Source organism: Amaranthus tricolor, chromosome 15 (assembly GCF_026212465.1).
Source record: "Amaranthus tricolor cultivar Red isolate AtriRed21 chromosome 15, ASM2621246v1, whole genome shotgun sequence".
NCBI classification, from domain to species: domain Eukaryota; kingdom Viridiplantae; phylum Streptophyta; class Magnoliopsida; order Caryophyllales; family Amaranthaceae; genus Amaranthus; species Amaranthus tricolor.
The window spans coordinates 18102216-18115406 of record NC_080061.1 but is presented as its reverse complement, the minus strand read 5'-3'; the positions used below and the strand labels follow the sequence as shown (position 1 = coordinate 18115406).

The 13191-nt window shown below is 35.7% G+C and overlaps 1 protein-coding gene across 2 annotated transcripts; it reads right to left on the bottom strand.

Annotated features, from left to right (window-relative positions):
* Nucleotides 1-2550: 2550 nt before the first annotated feature.
* Nucleotides 2551-5495, bottom strand: LOC130801164 (inositol polyphosphate multikinase beta-like). Of its 2 annotated transcripts, XM_057664945.1 has the most exons (3): nucleotides 5209-5495; nucleotides 4757-4817; nucleotides 2551-3658 (listed from the first exon to the last, which is right to left on the bottom strand). In XM_057664945.1, the coding sequence occupies exon 3, from the start codon at nucleotides 3630-3632 to the stop codon at nucleotides 2742-2744; it is 891 nt and encodes a 296-aa protein (XP_057520928.1). In that variant the 5' UTR covers nucleotides 3633-3658; nucleotides 4757-4817; nucleotides 5209-5495; the 3' UTR covers nucleotides 2551-2741. The 2 variants fall into 2 exon arrangements, with proteins under 2 accessions (XP_057520928.1, XP_057520929.1); XM_057664946.1 differs by lacking the exon at nucleotides 4757-4817.
* Nucleotides 5496-13191: the final 7696 nt, after the last annotated feature.

The window sequence follows — 13191 nt, the reverse complement described above, 5'->3', positions numbered from 1 at the left end:
TGAAGGAAGAAAATTTTCCTTCATTTGCTTTTTCATTTTATCCCATGACCAAAATTTATCCTTTCCTTCTCTTTCTCATTTGGCACACTTACTAGCCCACCAAGTAGAAGCATATTTTCTTAACTTTAAAGCAACAATTTTTACCTTTCGATCCTCATCCGTATTCTTGTAATCAAAAACTCTTTCTACGGTCCTTAACCATTCAAGAAACTCATCTCCGTCTAATCTTCCTTCAAATTCTGGAATGTCAACTTTAAGATCATCTCCATTGCTTGTTTGTCTATTAGTTTTAGAACTTTCGGACTCATCATCCCCTCCCTCCCTCATAGTGCGTTTTAGGTGTAGGAATTCTTTGAGTTGGGCTTGAAGATACTTGATTGTCACGTTTTGTTCTTCAATAATTTTGCTTAAATCTCTTGGTTCATCTTCACCACTTTAAGACATGGCGTTTTCTGAATGAAAATTAAGGCTCGGAGCTTAGCCGTGGCTCAGATACCAAGATGATATAGGTTGGCTATGTATTAAACAAGAACCAAAATATAAACACACGTTTGTATCTTGAAATTTCAAACTCAATAAATAAGGCTTAAAAGTTCCTATTGTAATGGAATTGTTTTGTGATTTTTGTGGTTTTGAAACAAGGAAAGTTAAGAAAATATATGTTGACAGAACAACTTTAAAATGGCTGAACCAAAGGTTTAATTTCGACACAGAATTCACCACGAAATTAAAGCTATGGGCTCCTAAGAACACATTCAATCTTTAGCCAAAAGAATGAAAACCAAAGGAACTTCAACTTACTTTCAACTAATCCAAGTTAAAATTAAATTGCAAAGAAGGAACAAGAAATGCTCAAAGGTTGTTTGTATTAAAATGTAATGGAAGTGAGTAAATTACAAGAGAGCAAGCAGCCTATTTATACTAAAGAATTCAGCTACCAAAAATTACAACTTGCAAGAAAAAAATCTGAATATTACACAAAAGCAAGCTCCCAACAGCTATATTTTGAAATCTAGAGGATAAAAGCAAGTTTTCAATAGCTATATTTTCAAATCTAGAGGATATTTGGAAACAAAGTGATTGGCTTGATTTGACTTGATTTGCAAATGTCCTTCAATAATCTTCATATATCCTTGATGATTTTCAGCTATTTTGCTGATTTTATGGCTGAATGTTTGCTTCGATTCTTGCTTCATATGCTTTGTAAATTTCAGACCCATTTGAGCCAAAAAAAAATACTAGACTTAAAAGAAAATTACAACTCAACTAACTAAACATGAGACATGATTAAGCTCGATCCTAAACCTAGCTTAATCATTTCTAAAGGACTCAAATATTTGAAATGAAATAAAAGGCTCAAATTAATGAAGACTTAGTTCATAACTACGAAATTAAAGGACTTGACATTTTGATTTTGAATTTGAGCGTCTTCCGTTTGATGTATCATTGTATTGATCTTAGCTAGCTCATGAGAATTAGATATAGGTGATCCTACATCAATGGGTTAGATTTGAACCATTCAAGCAGTAAAAGAAATTTGATAAATAGATTCTATATCAACTAAAATAGTGACTTTTAACAAAAATTATAAGCTAATGTGAATACCTTTTTCTTTTATTATTTTTTATTTTTAACCCACTCCTTCAATATAAACAGTCTAACACCCAACAACTTATTTTTTTCTATATTTCTACAACATGTCACTTAAATAGTTCACTTCATTTAAATTGAGTACAATGCAATTCAATACAATTTTTAATATTTCAATTCAACTCAATTCATTTCAATTCTTAGTTCTACACAATTCATTTCAATTCAATTTAATTTTAATTAGTTCCACTAATTTGAGCCTAATAATTCATAATCAATCACCGTGATTTATAAATAACCACAAAAAAATAAAAAAAATAATACAAAATAAACAAAATCGAAAAAGATAAAAGAAATTTACAAAACTCTCACCTTATTAAATTATACCACGTAAGAGTAATTTGTTAACTTCACAAATCACCGTTATTTACTAAGATTTCCTTAATTTGAGCCCATCAAAACATGTCCTTACTGTCGTCATTGTTGAAACTTGAAAGCATCAAATCATTTCGTTAGTGACACATGCATTCTTAGATGTGCGGAAAGGAAAAAAAGTTGGACAAATATATTCCAATGGCAGAACATTAAATATCTCTTTAATTTCATCTTGTTTTTATTTGGTGGAGAAAGAAATTCCTTAGAGAGAAATTTAAATCTTTCTTGTGGATAAATAGTGAGAATAAATCCTTTATAAAGTTAAAAAGAGAGAGCCCAACTATCTAAATTATAACATCTGTTCATGAAAATACTCCAATAAATTTGACCAGCTACTCTTGTGAAAGAACGTCTTTTAAAGAGACAACCTCAAAATAAGAAGTCTGCATTTTTTTTTCTTTAATTTATATGAATTGGGCTATTTATCCCATAAATCTAATACGTCTCTCGAAAATACCGTCTCGCACAACAATTTTCTAAATTTGATTAGCAATTGAGATTGAATTAGAGTGAGATCCAACAGTGTTTTAAACAAGATATTTGTCATTTTGAAGAAACTACATAGTTTTTGGAATCAATACATGATGAATGAAATAAGAAGGTCATTTGATGAGAAAAAGGTATGAAAGATGAACGCATAGAAGTACCAATCAAAACAAAACTTTGTGATGTTTATAGCATGTTACATAAGTAAAGGCGAATTTATTATGTAAATCCTACCCTCCATTCTGCAAAGAATCTTTGTTGGTGCATCCATTTTGAAGTGCTAAAATGTCAGATATGAACTTGATTAGTGAGCAAAGTCCACCCAAGAAGTTATGATCAATTATGCCGTTTCCTTCAACAACATGAGCAAAATCCACAAGCTTAACTGAAGGACCTGAGACTCTGCTTTTCTCCACTGATTCCTTATCGTACACCATCAAAATTGATGTCGAATGGAAATGGTACTTTGTTTGATCCTCAAACCATGACTTCAGATCCTGCAATTGTGCCAAAATGCCCGAAGGACCACCAAATACTTGGGAACAAAATCTACAATCAGGGTTTTCTTCAAGATCATCAGATTGATTCCATGAAACAAACTTCCTTAAAACCAAACTGATATCGTCTGATGTATATGTAGTAGTCAACTTTCTATCAGGTTTCCAATAACCAGATTGTTGGCCCTTGTAGAACATTAGCCCCGATATCCTAAAACCCAAAGCAAGGCTAGAGGTTTCCCGGTCTCTCTTAAGGCATTTTTCAATGTACTCCTGGGTTGCTTGGGTGTACCAGGTTCGGGAGCCTATCTTCACATCAATGATGGACGGATTTGTATAACATGCGGTTACATCTTCTAAAACAAGGTGAGAACAAGGTCCAGATCCATCAGAAGCCCGTACAAGCTGGGTGCCATAAAATTTGGGGAACAATTTTCGTATATGATTCGGAATTGTCTCATCGGATAAGAATGTGTTGTAGAATTCAAGCTCTGTTGAGCCTCGTCCGTTCTTCTGAAGAGGCTTGTAGAAATGCCCAAATTCATCAACGAGAGGGCCAAGCTTCCCATTAAGTGCGTGGTGTCCGGCAACCTGGTGATCTGGGACCTTAAGAATTAGCATCATTCGACTAAGCTAAACCTGAAATTTTCCTTCAGAGCCAACGAAAACCAAATATTATTAGTCGACTAAAGATTTTGGTTCACAGAGATTTGCATTATCTGACAAAAAGAATGTTTACAAACAACCAGAAAGGAACCAATGTTCACTTGGATTCTATTTTTGGTCGATTAGTATGCTTGCAGCTGTTATAACATTAATTGCTCTTGGGTTTTTTTTTTTTTTATGTAACTTATTAAGTACTTGGTCACTATAAATAGAAGGCTCATTGTAATTATCCACATATTTTTGGGGTCTGAATCATCAATATCAATTTCCTAAAAAATTTATCCACGTTTTTGGTCATAATTGCTGTAACAGTGATGTAAAAATTTCACAGCCCATACGAGTAATTTTGCTATTAATGCGAAATTTGGCCGAACTTTTACACGATATTTTCAACATGTGTGAATTTGAAGATGTATCAGTGACGAAGTTGGAAGTTAAGAATTCATAAAAATTTCTTATTAGTTAATATCATAAACTAAAAATTTTAAAAGTTGGGGGTGGTGGCCGTTCCCGACAAACCCCAGCAACCCCTATGACTGCCTATGATTGTATGCTACTAAGGATTAATTAAATGCAACTTTTTTAGTATCGCTAACAATGGTAAAATTGGTATTTAATTTCCATAACTCTACCAAGATGGGAGTCCTTTAACGTTATTTCAGTGATGAAATTGTAAGTGTTACCCAACTACAACAATTAAATACTCGAGATTTTTGTTATGATACGACAATTTGTCGTATAATTACCCCGTGGGTTCACTCATGTGGACAAATCTACAGGGTACCTATGGACTCGGACCTACAAACCGACGAGTATTGAGCATTGACTTGCATACACACTAAATGAGGTTCACCTTTTTCCCAAAACAATATGATAATAGAAAAATTACCTACCAAACATCATATGCAAATTCACAACTTATTACCTACGATGTGAGATCTTCTCTACATTGGAAGTATTTCCAACAATTTTATCATTTATACAGTTGGATTAGAAAAGCTAAGTTCTTAAACAATTCTCGCAAGAGATCACATTAAAGCTTGAAGAAAGAATCTTTTCAAGTTGAGCTTTCTATAACATACCGAATACTATGGTGGGACCCTTCACCATACTGGTTTCTGTTCTTGATTATGTATATTAAGTCTGCATGTATTAACATACAAATTGACTTCTAAACTATTGATTTTTAAACATAAATAATAAATTTAATAAAGCAAAGGATTCTAATCAATAATCACAATATATCATCATGGAAACTCCAAATTACTAGTCCAAATTTAAATGATTTCATTCTGACTACCGAAAATCATATTACATTTAGGGGCTCAATCTAGTCTCGGACCTACTAGGCTATAGGTTGGGTCATTTAATCAAAATTCTGTTAATGTTAAATGGACATTAATAAAAAATTAACTTCATCATCCACCAAAAGTGACCCAAAAAAAAAATATATATATTCAGCACTGCAAATTAAAAATTTGTATAATGAAAAATGAAAGTAACGAGGAAAAAGGGCAAGAAAGTGGAAACTAACAGAGATATCCCAGAATTAGAGAAGCTATAATATATTTGAATATGTTCCAAGATCACTGCAATCTGCACCTTCCCTTACTAGAAATGAGTATGTATTTATATATATTTTTCGTATCAAGTTGTCAAATTGGGGTAGGAGAACCACAAAATCTGGGAAATTTTTGAAATTTCAAAGTATATTATGTCATTAAAGAATAGAGATACACCAATTCTGGTTCATGAAAATGGCATATTTAAGGCTAAATCTTACGCTAAGGAGAATACTCTAATCGACACAACGTCAACCATTATCACTTTAATTTTATAGTCTTTTGCGACTTGGTAAAGTATGCCAACAGTAAGATTTTGTAGTAGTCAACTTTTTTTTTATTCCAATTATATTTTAAGTTAACTTTTGTAAGAAGAGACATTCGATTTTTTTGTGTTGTAGCCCCTCACATTGACTTTATTCCTTTTTATTTATTTTTTATGACTTAGAATTTTTTTTCGATTTTCATCCATGCATTTCATTTAACTTTTCATCTTATTAACACATTTTTTTCGATTTTCATAAAATATACTTTTTACCGCCTTTTACTAACTTTTTATGAACTATACTCCATTTGTAAAGGGCTATTTCTAGGGATGACAGTTAGATTCGAATACCATCCTAATCCGACTAGGCACGAAGAAAAAAAAATCCGATTCCAATCCAAGGAAGAAAGATTTGTCACAGAGTCCGATAATATAATCTCACTCTGAATTGGAGTCAGATTGGAAGTGGATCTCAGATTAAATTCGATAATTCGCCTCGAATTCGACTTTGACCCAAAACCGACATCCGACTGCGACTCTGGCTTTGTAATGGTGGTGGCTGATTATTAAATACTTTGTTCAGAGAGTGTTTAGTGGGGTGAGGAGCTAGAGTTAGAGTTAGTGTTATACCACCATTCACCAAGAGGGAGCAACTTGTTCCCGCTATTAGGAGAATCTAAAATTATGCATCTTAAGTATGTTTTAAGACATTTGTTTATCCCTTTAGTTTGCCAAATGTCTCTTGGGTGATATGCTGATGAGAGTAGTACGTTAGTACCCTGAATTTTTTAAAAATGCATTCCATAAATTACCAAGGAAGATGGGATCCTTGTCATTAACAATAGACCTTGACCACCCATCTAACTTGTATACATTATCAAGGTAGACCTGGGCTGTTTAGATTTAGAGCATGTAGGACTGTATTCAAAGACATATGGCATAGACTACGACATAGACTAAGAAAAAAACGTAACAATACAAGCAAAATGAAGCTGCTCGACCCAAGTGCTCGTTCGAGCATGCCTTCTTTGGTCCAGCAGTTTGTTCTAAAACCTTATGTTTGATGTTTTAGTGATTTGCTTGTTCGAGAACTTAGGAAATTTCGCGTCCAAAAGTTTTTGAAAGTGATTTTGGCTCATGCTCGTTCGAGCACCTATAGTGCTCGTTCGAGCACTTCAGAATAGTGCATCTGTTCGTCGATCAAAACTCCGTATCATGGAGTGTTGTGTTGTTACGAACTAATGTTTTATTTGATATAATTAGTAAATGGATTTGGATGAATCATTGCTACTCTACTCTATAAATAAGAGTTGGTGCATGAAATCATTTACACTTTTGATCATACTAGAACATTATTATTGAATCATCTTTCTCTCATTCTCTTGAAACATAAAAGAGAGTTATAAACTCTTTTATTGTTTTCTGATTTTATTCTCTACATAAACACATAATCATTTAGTTTAATTGATTTGTACTAATTAGTTGAAGTGATTGATTGTATCTTATTGTGAATTTCCATTCTCATAACCCAAGTACATTTGTGGGGGAAATATCACAATAGGAAAGCTTGTAGTCGCCTTCAATCTATATCAAGATTTTAAGTGACGTTACCGTTGCAAACATATCTTCTCTACGGTATTGTTCAATTCATGATTCATTTAAGAAAGGAGTCCATTGTCATGCACAAGAGACACTACAAACATTATCTTGTATTTGTAATTTATTTTTCTATATTATTATTTGTATTTATCTATTGTGATATTTTCTGTGATCATGACAAGTGTTAAAGAACTCACTTCAAACTTCATGAAATTAGACAAGTTTTTAGGTGTGCAATTCAGAAGATGACAAAAGAAAATGCTCATCCTCTTGACTTCCCTCAATGTGGCATAAGCACTCTGAAACCGGAAGAGAAGGAGAATGAAACTTTGGAGGAGGCAAGGAAGCGCAACAAGTGGGAGAACAATGATTTAATATGTAAAGGATACATCCTTATGGTATGTGCGATTCTCTTTTCGATATTAATCAATTTTCATGAATCCGCTAAGTTTTATGGGATAGTTTAGAAGATAAATATATGTAACAAGATTGTATATCTGTATATGTTCGTAGGAACTTTATTATACAACTAAAATATACAAAATTTATCTATATATGTTCGTAAGAACTTGATTATACAACAAAATACAAAATATAGTTTGAAACTAAATCTTTTATTATTCTTTCTCATTGTGACCTATGTGTGCTTCCTCCTCGCATGCAGCTTCGTCATCACTGATACGATTTGTTTCTATTCTCCCCTCTTTAATCTGTATCATGTGTATAAAATTAAGACCAAATTAAAAAAGCAATTAACTATAAGAGGAACCCCTATGAGTGACAAAACACCAACCACTCGATGGCATTTAAAAACCACAACAAAAACAAATCGTAATAGATAAGAAGTTTCCGATTAGACTAAAAGGTAAGTTCTACAGAGTTTCCATTAGGTAGCTTTATTGTACGAGACAGAGTGTTGGCCTGTTAAGAAGATCCATGAACAAAAGATGGAAGTAGCAGAGATGAAAATGCTGAAGTGGATGTGCGGTAACACCATAATGGACAAAATCAAGAACTAAGAGTTTAGAGAGGAGTTAGGCATTGTCCCATTATCTGCTAAAATGCGTGAATATAGGTTAAGATGGTTTGGACATGTGTAAAGAAAGACTGTCAGCTACCCCGTTAGAAGGATGAAAAGCATCATTGTGGAGAGTGGGAGAAGTCGAGAAAGACCTAAGAATACGTGGGTTGAGCAAATAAAGAGTGACCTAAGTGAGTTGCACCTCTCCATGGACCTGCTAGGGATAGGAATAGTTGGAGACGTCAGATCCATATTTTAGATAACTGATAATTTTTTTTTCTTTTTTTTTAAGTAGCTGTTCCTTTGTGAAATTGTCATCACCCATATCCTTTTATGTAGGGCTCCTACATATTTGGGGGGTAAAATTCGACCGCTTTCCTCTAGTCCTCCCTAAGAAGGGAGTACAGGTTTGGATTGTTCGTCACCTTACCTTACCCAGACCCTACTTCCAAGCGGGAGATTGGGTATGATGATGATGAACAAAAACAAACCAAATAAGCTTACAGAACAAACAATCCACAAAACCCGAAAAAACCTATCTAAAGCACCAACTAAGTTTAATTATAAATTTACAGAAATTTCGGCAGCACCTCCTTCGTATTCTGAACTATATCCATAATTTCAAAAAAAATTTCCATCACAGAATCACAACTAGCTATATGACATTTCATACCACATTAATATTTGAATAAACGTCCACCAAACAACTCAAGTTTTTTTCATTCTAATTCAATTTCCAAAAAATATGAAATCGACAACTAAGAACATATTATCATTAAATATATAAAAAACATAAATAAATTGTAAATGTATTTACCTGATGTCCTGGCATAAATGTTATTGATTAAGAGAATAATCGAGTTTTAGGGTTTTCAATCTATTTTCTTCAATAGACATAGCCATCTATATATACAAGAGATGTTTCCTAAAAAGAGAATATACAGAAATATTCTAATCCCTAAATATACACCAAAATATATGGAGAATAATATGTTGCCTAATATTTAATATTCTAACACTCCCCCTCAAGTTGGGTCGTAGGGTCACCAACACCCAAATTGCGTAGAACACTTTCAAAGAACTGGGCTGCTACTGCTTTAGTGAGGATATCTGCCAACTGATCTTCTGAGCGAACATGGGGCAATCTGATAATCTCATCTTCCAACTTTTCCTTTATGAAATGTCTGTCAACCTCGACATGTTTCGTGCGATCATGTTGTACCGGATTCTCTGAGATGTTGATGGCAGCCTGATTATCACAATACAACACGCAGCTCTTCATTGGCATAAAACCAAGCTCAGTAAGAAGTTTCCTCAACCATAAGACTTCAGTAAGTCCTTTGGCAACTCCCCGAAATTCAACTTCAGCACTTGATAGGGCAATGACCTTTTGTTTCTTACTCCTCCATGTCACAAGATTTCCACCTTCTAAAGTGAAATAGCCTGATGTCGATTTTCTATCATTTCTATCACCTGCCCAATCTGCATCAGTATAGGCAACTAAGTCAAGGTGACCATTCTTCTGATATAGAACCCCTCTTCCTGGAGTTCCTTTCAAATATCTCAAGATTCTGATAACCGCCTCCATATGTTGTATCTGAGGTCGATGCATAAATCGACTTACAACTCCAACTGCGTAAGCAATGTCAGGCTTTGTATGAGCTAGGTATATCAACTTCCCCACCACTTTCTGGTACTGCGCACAGTTTGTTGGTTCCCCATCTTCAAGAATTTGTAACCCATGGTTGATCATTATCGGTGTCTCAATGGGCTTACAATCTAACATACCGGCTTCCGCTAGTAGATCCAGCACATACTTTCTTTGAGATATAAACATGCCCCTGTTATACCTTAGGACTTCAATCCCCAAAAAATACTTGAGCCTTCCTAGATCTTTCATTTCGAATTCCTGGAACAACTTGTCTTTTAGGGCTTTGATTTCTTCTCTGTCGTCCCCTGTAATGATCATGTCATCTACATAGATGATGAGGCAAGTTATCTTACTTCCGTTCTTCTTCAGAAAGAGTGTATGATCGGAATCACTCTGTCGATACCCAAACTTCTTCATTGCTGAAGTGAATCTGCCAAACCAAGCTCGGGGCGATTGTTTTAACCCATATAAAGCTTTCCGTAATCTGCACCCTTCATTTCTCCCAAAATCTCCTGAGAAACCTGGAGGAGCCTGCATATAAACTTCTTCTTTTAGTTCTCCATGAAGGAAGGCATTTTTGACATCGAATTGATGAAGAGGCCAATCAAGATTTGCTGCTATGGATTATAGAACCCTTATAGTATCCAACTTAGCAACTGGAGAGAATGTCTCTGAATAATCAACTCCATAGGTCTGTGTATACCCTTTCGCCACAAGTCTAGCTTTGTACCCTTCGATGGATCCATCTGCTTTATACTTCACTGTATACACCCATTTACATCCCACTATTTTCTTCTCCTTTGGTAAGATACATTTCTCCCACGTTTCATTTTTTCGTAGAGTGTCAATCTCCTCTTCCATAGCCTTCCTCCATTTATCATCTTGCATAGCTTTATCAACATTTTGTGGAAGTTCGGTAGCATAGAGAGCGACTTTGAATGCTAAAGCACTCTGTGACATGTTTCCCTCCACGGTCGGCTCAATCGGATATCTCGATCTCTTGGCCTCATAATCTGGATCATACCTTTTAGGAGGTATAACTCGAGTTGAGTGAGGTGGAAGTGTGTACCCCTGAGGTTCACCTGTCTACTCTTTCCCTGTCTCCACAGTTTCACTAGTAACATCAACAATATCAACATCATATATCTTATTTTGCTCAAGTAAAGAACTAACCTGATGTTCAGACATAACTGGATGTGGTATGGGGTGCACAACTTGGGGAGACAGTTTGGTAGCATTGCCTAATTGCTCTTGTGGGTCTAGGTTTAGCATCCAGGACTGGCTAACCATCTGAGATCGTCACTTTGCATCTCCCCCTAACATCGAGGATGGATGTAATAGTACTCGGATTCAGAGAAATCACAATCCATCGTAGTGTACATGCGTCGATCAGTGGGATCATAACACCTATACCCCTTCTGGTTTCTTCCATAGCCCAAAAAAACACACTTAATAGCCCTTGATTCCAGTTTACTTCGTACCCGTTTCGGACAATGAACATAGACAGTGCACCCAAAGATTCGGGGGGGTAAGGAATGTGAGGAAGGTATGGGTAGGTACGTTTGAAGGGTTTCTAGAGGTGTTTTGTAGTTTAGGGCTTTTGTGTAAATACGGTTAGTGAGGTAGGTAGCGGTAGAAATAGCGTCAGGCCAATGGGTGGAAGGAACATGAGATTCAAGCATTATGGCACGGGTTATCTCTAGTAAGGTTCTGTTTTTCCGTTCAGCGACACCATTTTGTTGGGGTGTATCTGGACACGAAGTTTGGTGAATAATGCCTTTACTAGCAAAGAATTGGTGCATCTCAGTGTTAACATATTCACGGCCATTATCAGTTCTCAAGATACGGAGTGGGGTTTGGAATTGGGTGCAAATCATGTGATAAAAATCGACAAACACTTTAAACACCTCAGATTTGTGTTTAAGAAAATAAATCCAGCTCATTCGAGTACAATTATCAATAAACACAATATAATAAAGAAAACCATGCATTCCACAAACAGGTGCGGGTCCCCAAACATCAGAATGAACAATCATAAAAGGTAAACTGGATTTATTCAAACTACTAGGATACGAATGTTTATGACTTTTAGTTAGAATGCATGTCTCACACTTAAAATCCAAATTTAATCTAGCTAAAGTAGGAAAAAGTTTCTCTAGATACCCTAAAGATGGATGCCCAAGTCTACGATGCCAAGTCCACAGTTGTTTCTCCCGTGACCCGTGAGCAAGAACTGCGTTGCCTTGTTGAACCTTCTCTTCCAAGTAGTACAGACCACCTCTTTCAATACCACGCCCAATAATTTTGCCTGTCTGAACATCCTGCACAACACAACAACCAGATTTTATAAGCATAGTGCAATTGAGTTCCCTCGTAAGATGGCTAACGGACAGCAGTTTATGTGAGAGATTAGGAACAAACAAGCAATTATTCAAGGTTAAATTTTCTGACACAGTAATAGTTCCAGCACCCACGACTTTAATTTCTTCCCCATTAGCAGTTTTAATGAGGGTTTTTTTCGGTCGGACACGGTTTAAAAAATCATTTTGATCATAAGACATCGTATCTGTAGCTCCGCAATCTAGAATCCACCCGTTAGTACAATTAGACAAGGCATCCTTATTTTCACAGAAAAAAGAAAAAACATGTGAAGGGCAGGGAGCCACGTCGCCCCTCAATTTTCCATTTAAGACCGTGTACCCTTCATTTGAAGGGTCATCTTCACCCTTTCTCTCTCTAGGTGAGAGAAATTTAGCTTGATTTTTCTGACTTTGGTGTTCCTTTTCCTGACTTTGCTTTTTCTTATTACCTTCATCTTCCTTTGAGTGTTTAACCATGGCTGCCACGGAATTTCGTTCATCTGATTTTCCATCAGTGCTTGAGACTATTGCTGCTCTTCCAGGCTTCGGTTGATCGAAAAATTGGCCGGTCATTTTTGCCCCTTTCTTCCTCGTGTCTGGCCACCAATCCGGGTATCCCACAAGTTTAAAGCACTTATTCTTTGTGTGCCTCATCCCACCACAGTGGGTACATTGAAGATGGCTTTTTTCGTCTTTTTTCCGGTAAGATCTGTCCGATCTCCCTTTGACAGCAAACACGCCCCCTGAGCCCGATGAATCTAACTCTGATGATGGCTCCTTTTTCATGATTCCCCTTCTCATTATCTCCCTCCTTATGCATGTATATGCCTCCTCTGCAGTGGGTAATGGATCTTGAAGAAGAAGGTCTCTCCTTTCTTTGTCAAATGTTTCATTTACCCCTGCAAGGAATTGATACAATCGATTTTTTTGGGTTAATTGATTGTAAATGATTTTGTCTTCTGAGTCTTTCATCGGGTTTGGTTGCCTCCTATCGATTTCCTTCCACAAAGTTATTAAGTTGTTGTAGTACTTCTCCAAGGTGTCGGTCCTTTGCTCGAT

Bases quoted from the DNA above. Each gene is read 5' to 3' on its own strand.
- LOC130801164 (XM_057664945.1), bottom strand. From the start codon at position 3,632: ATGATGCTAATTCTTAAGGTCCCAGATCACCAGGTTGCCGGACACCAC.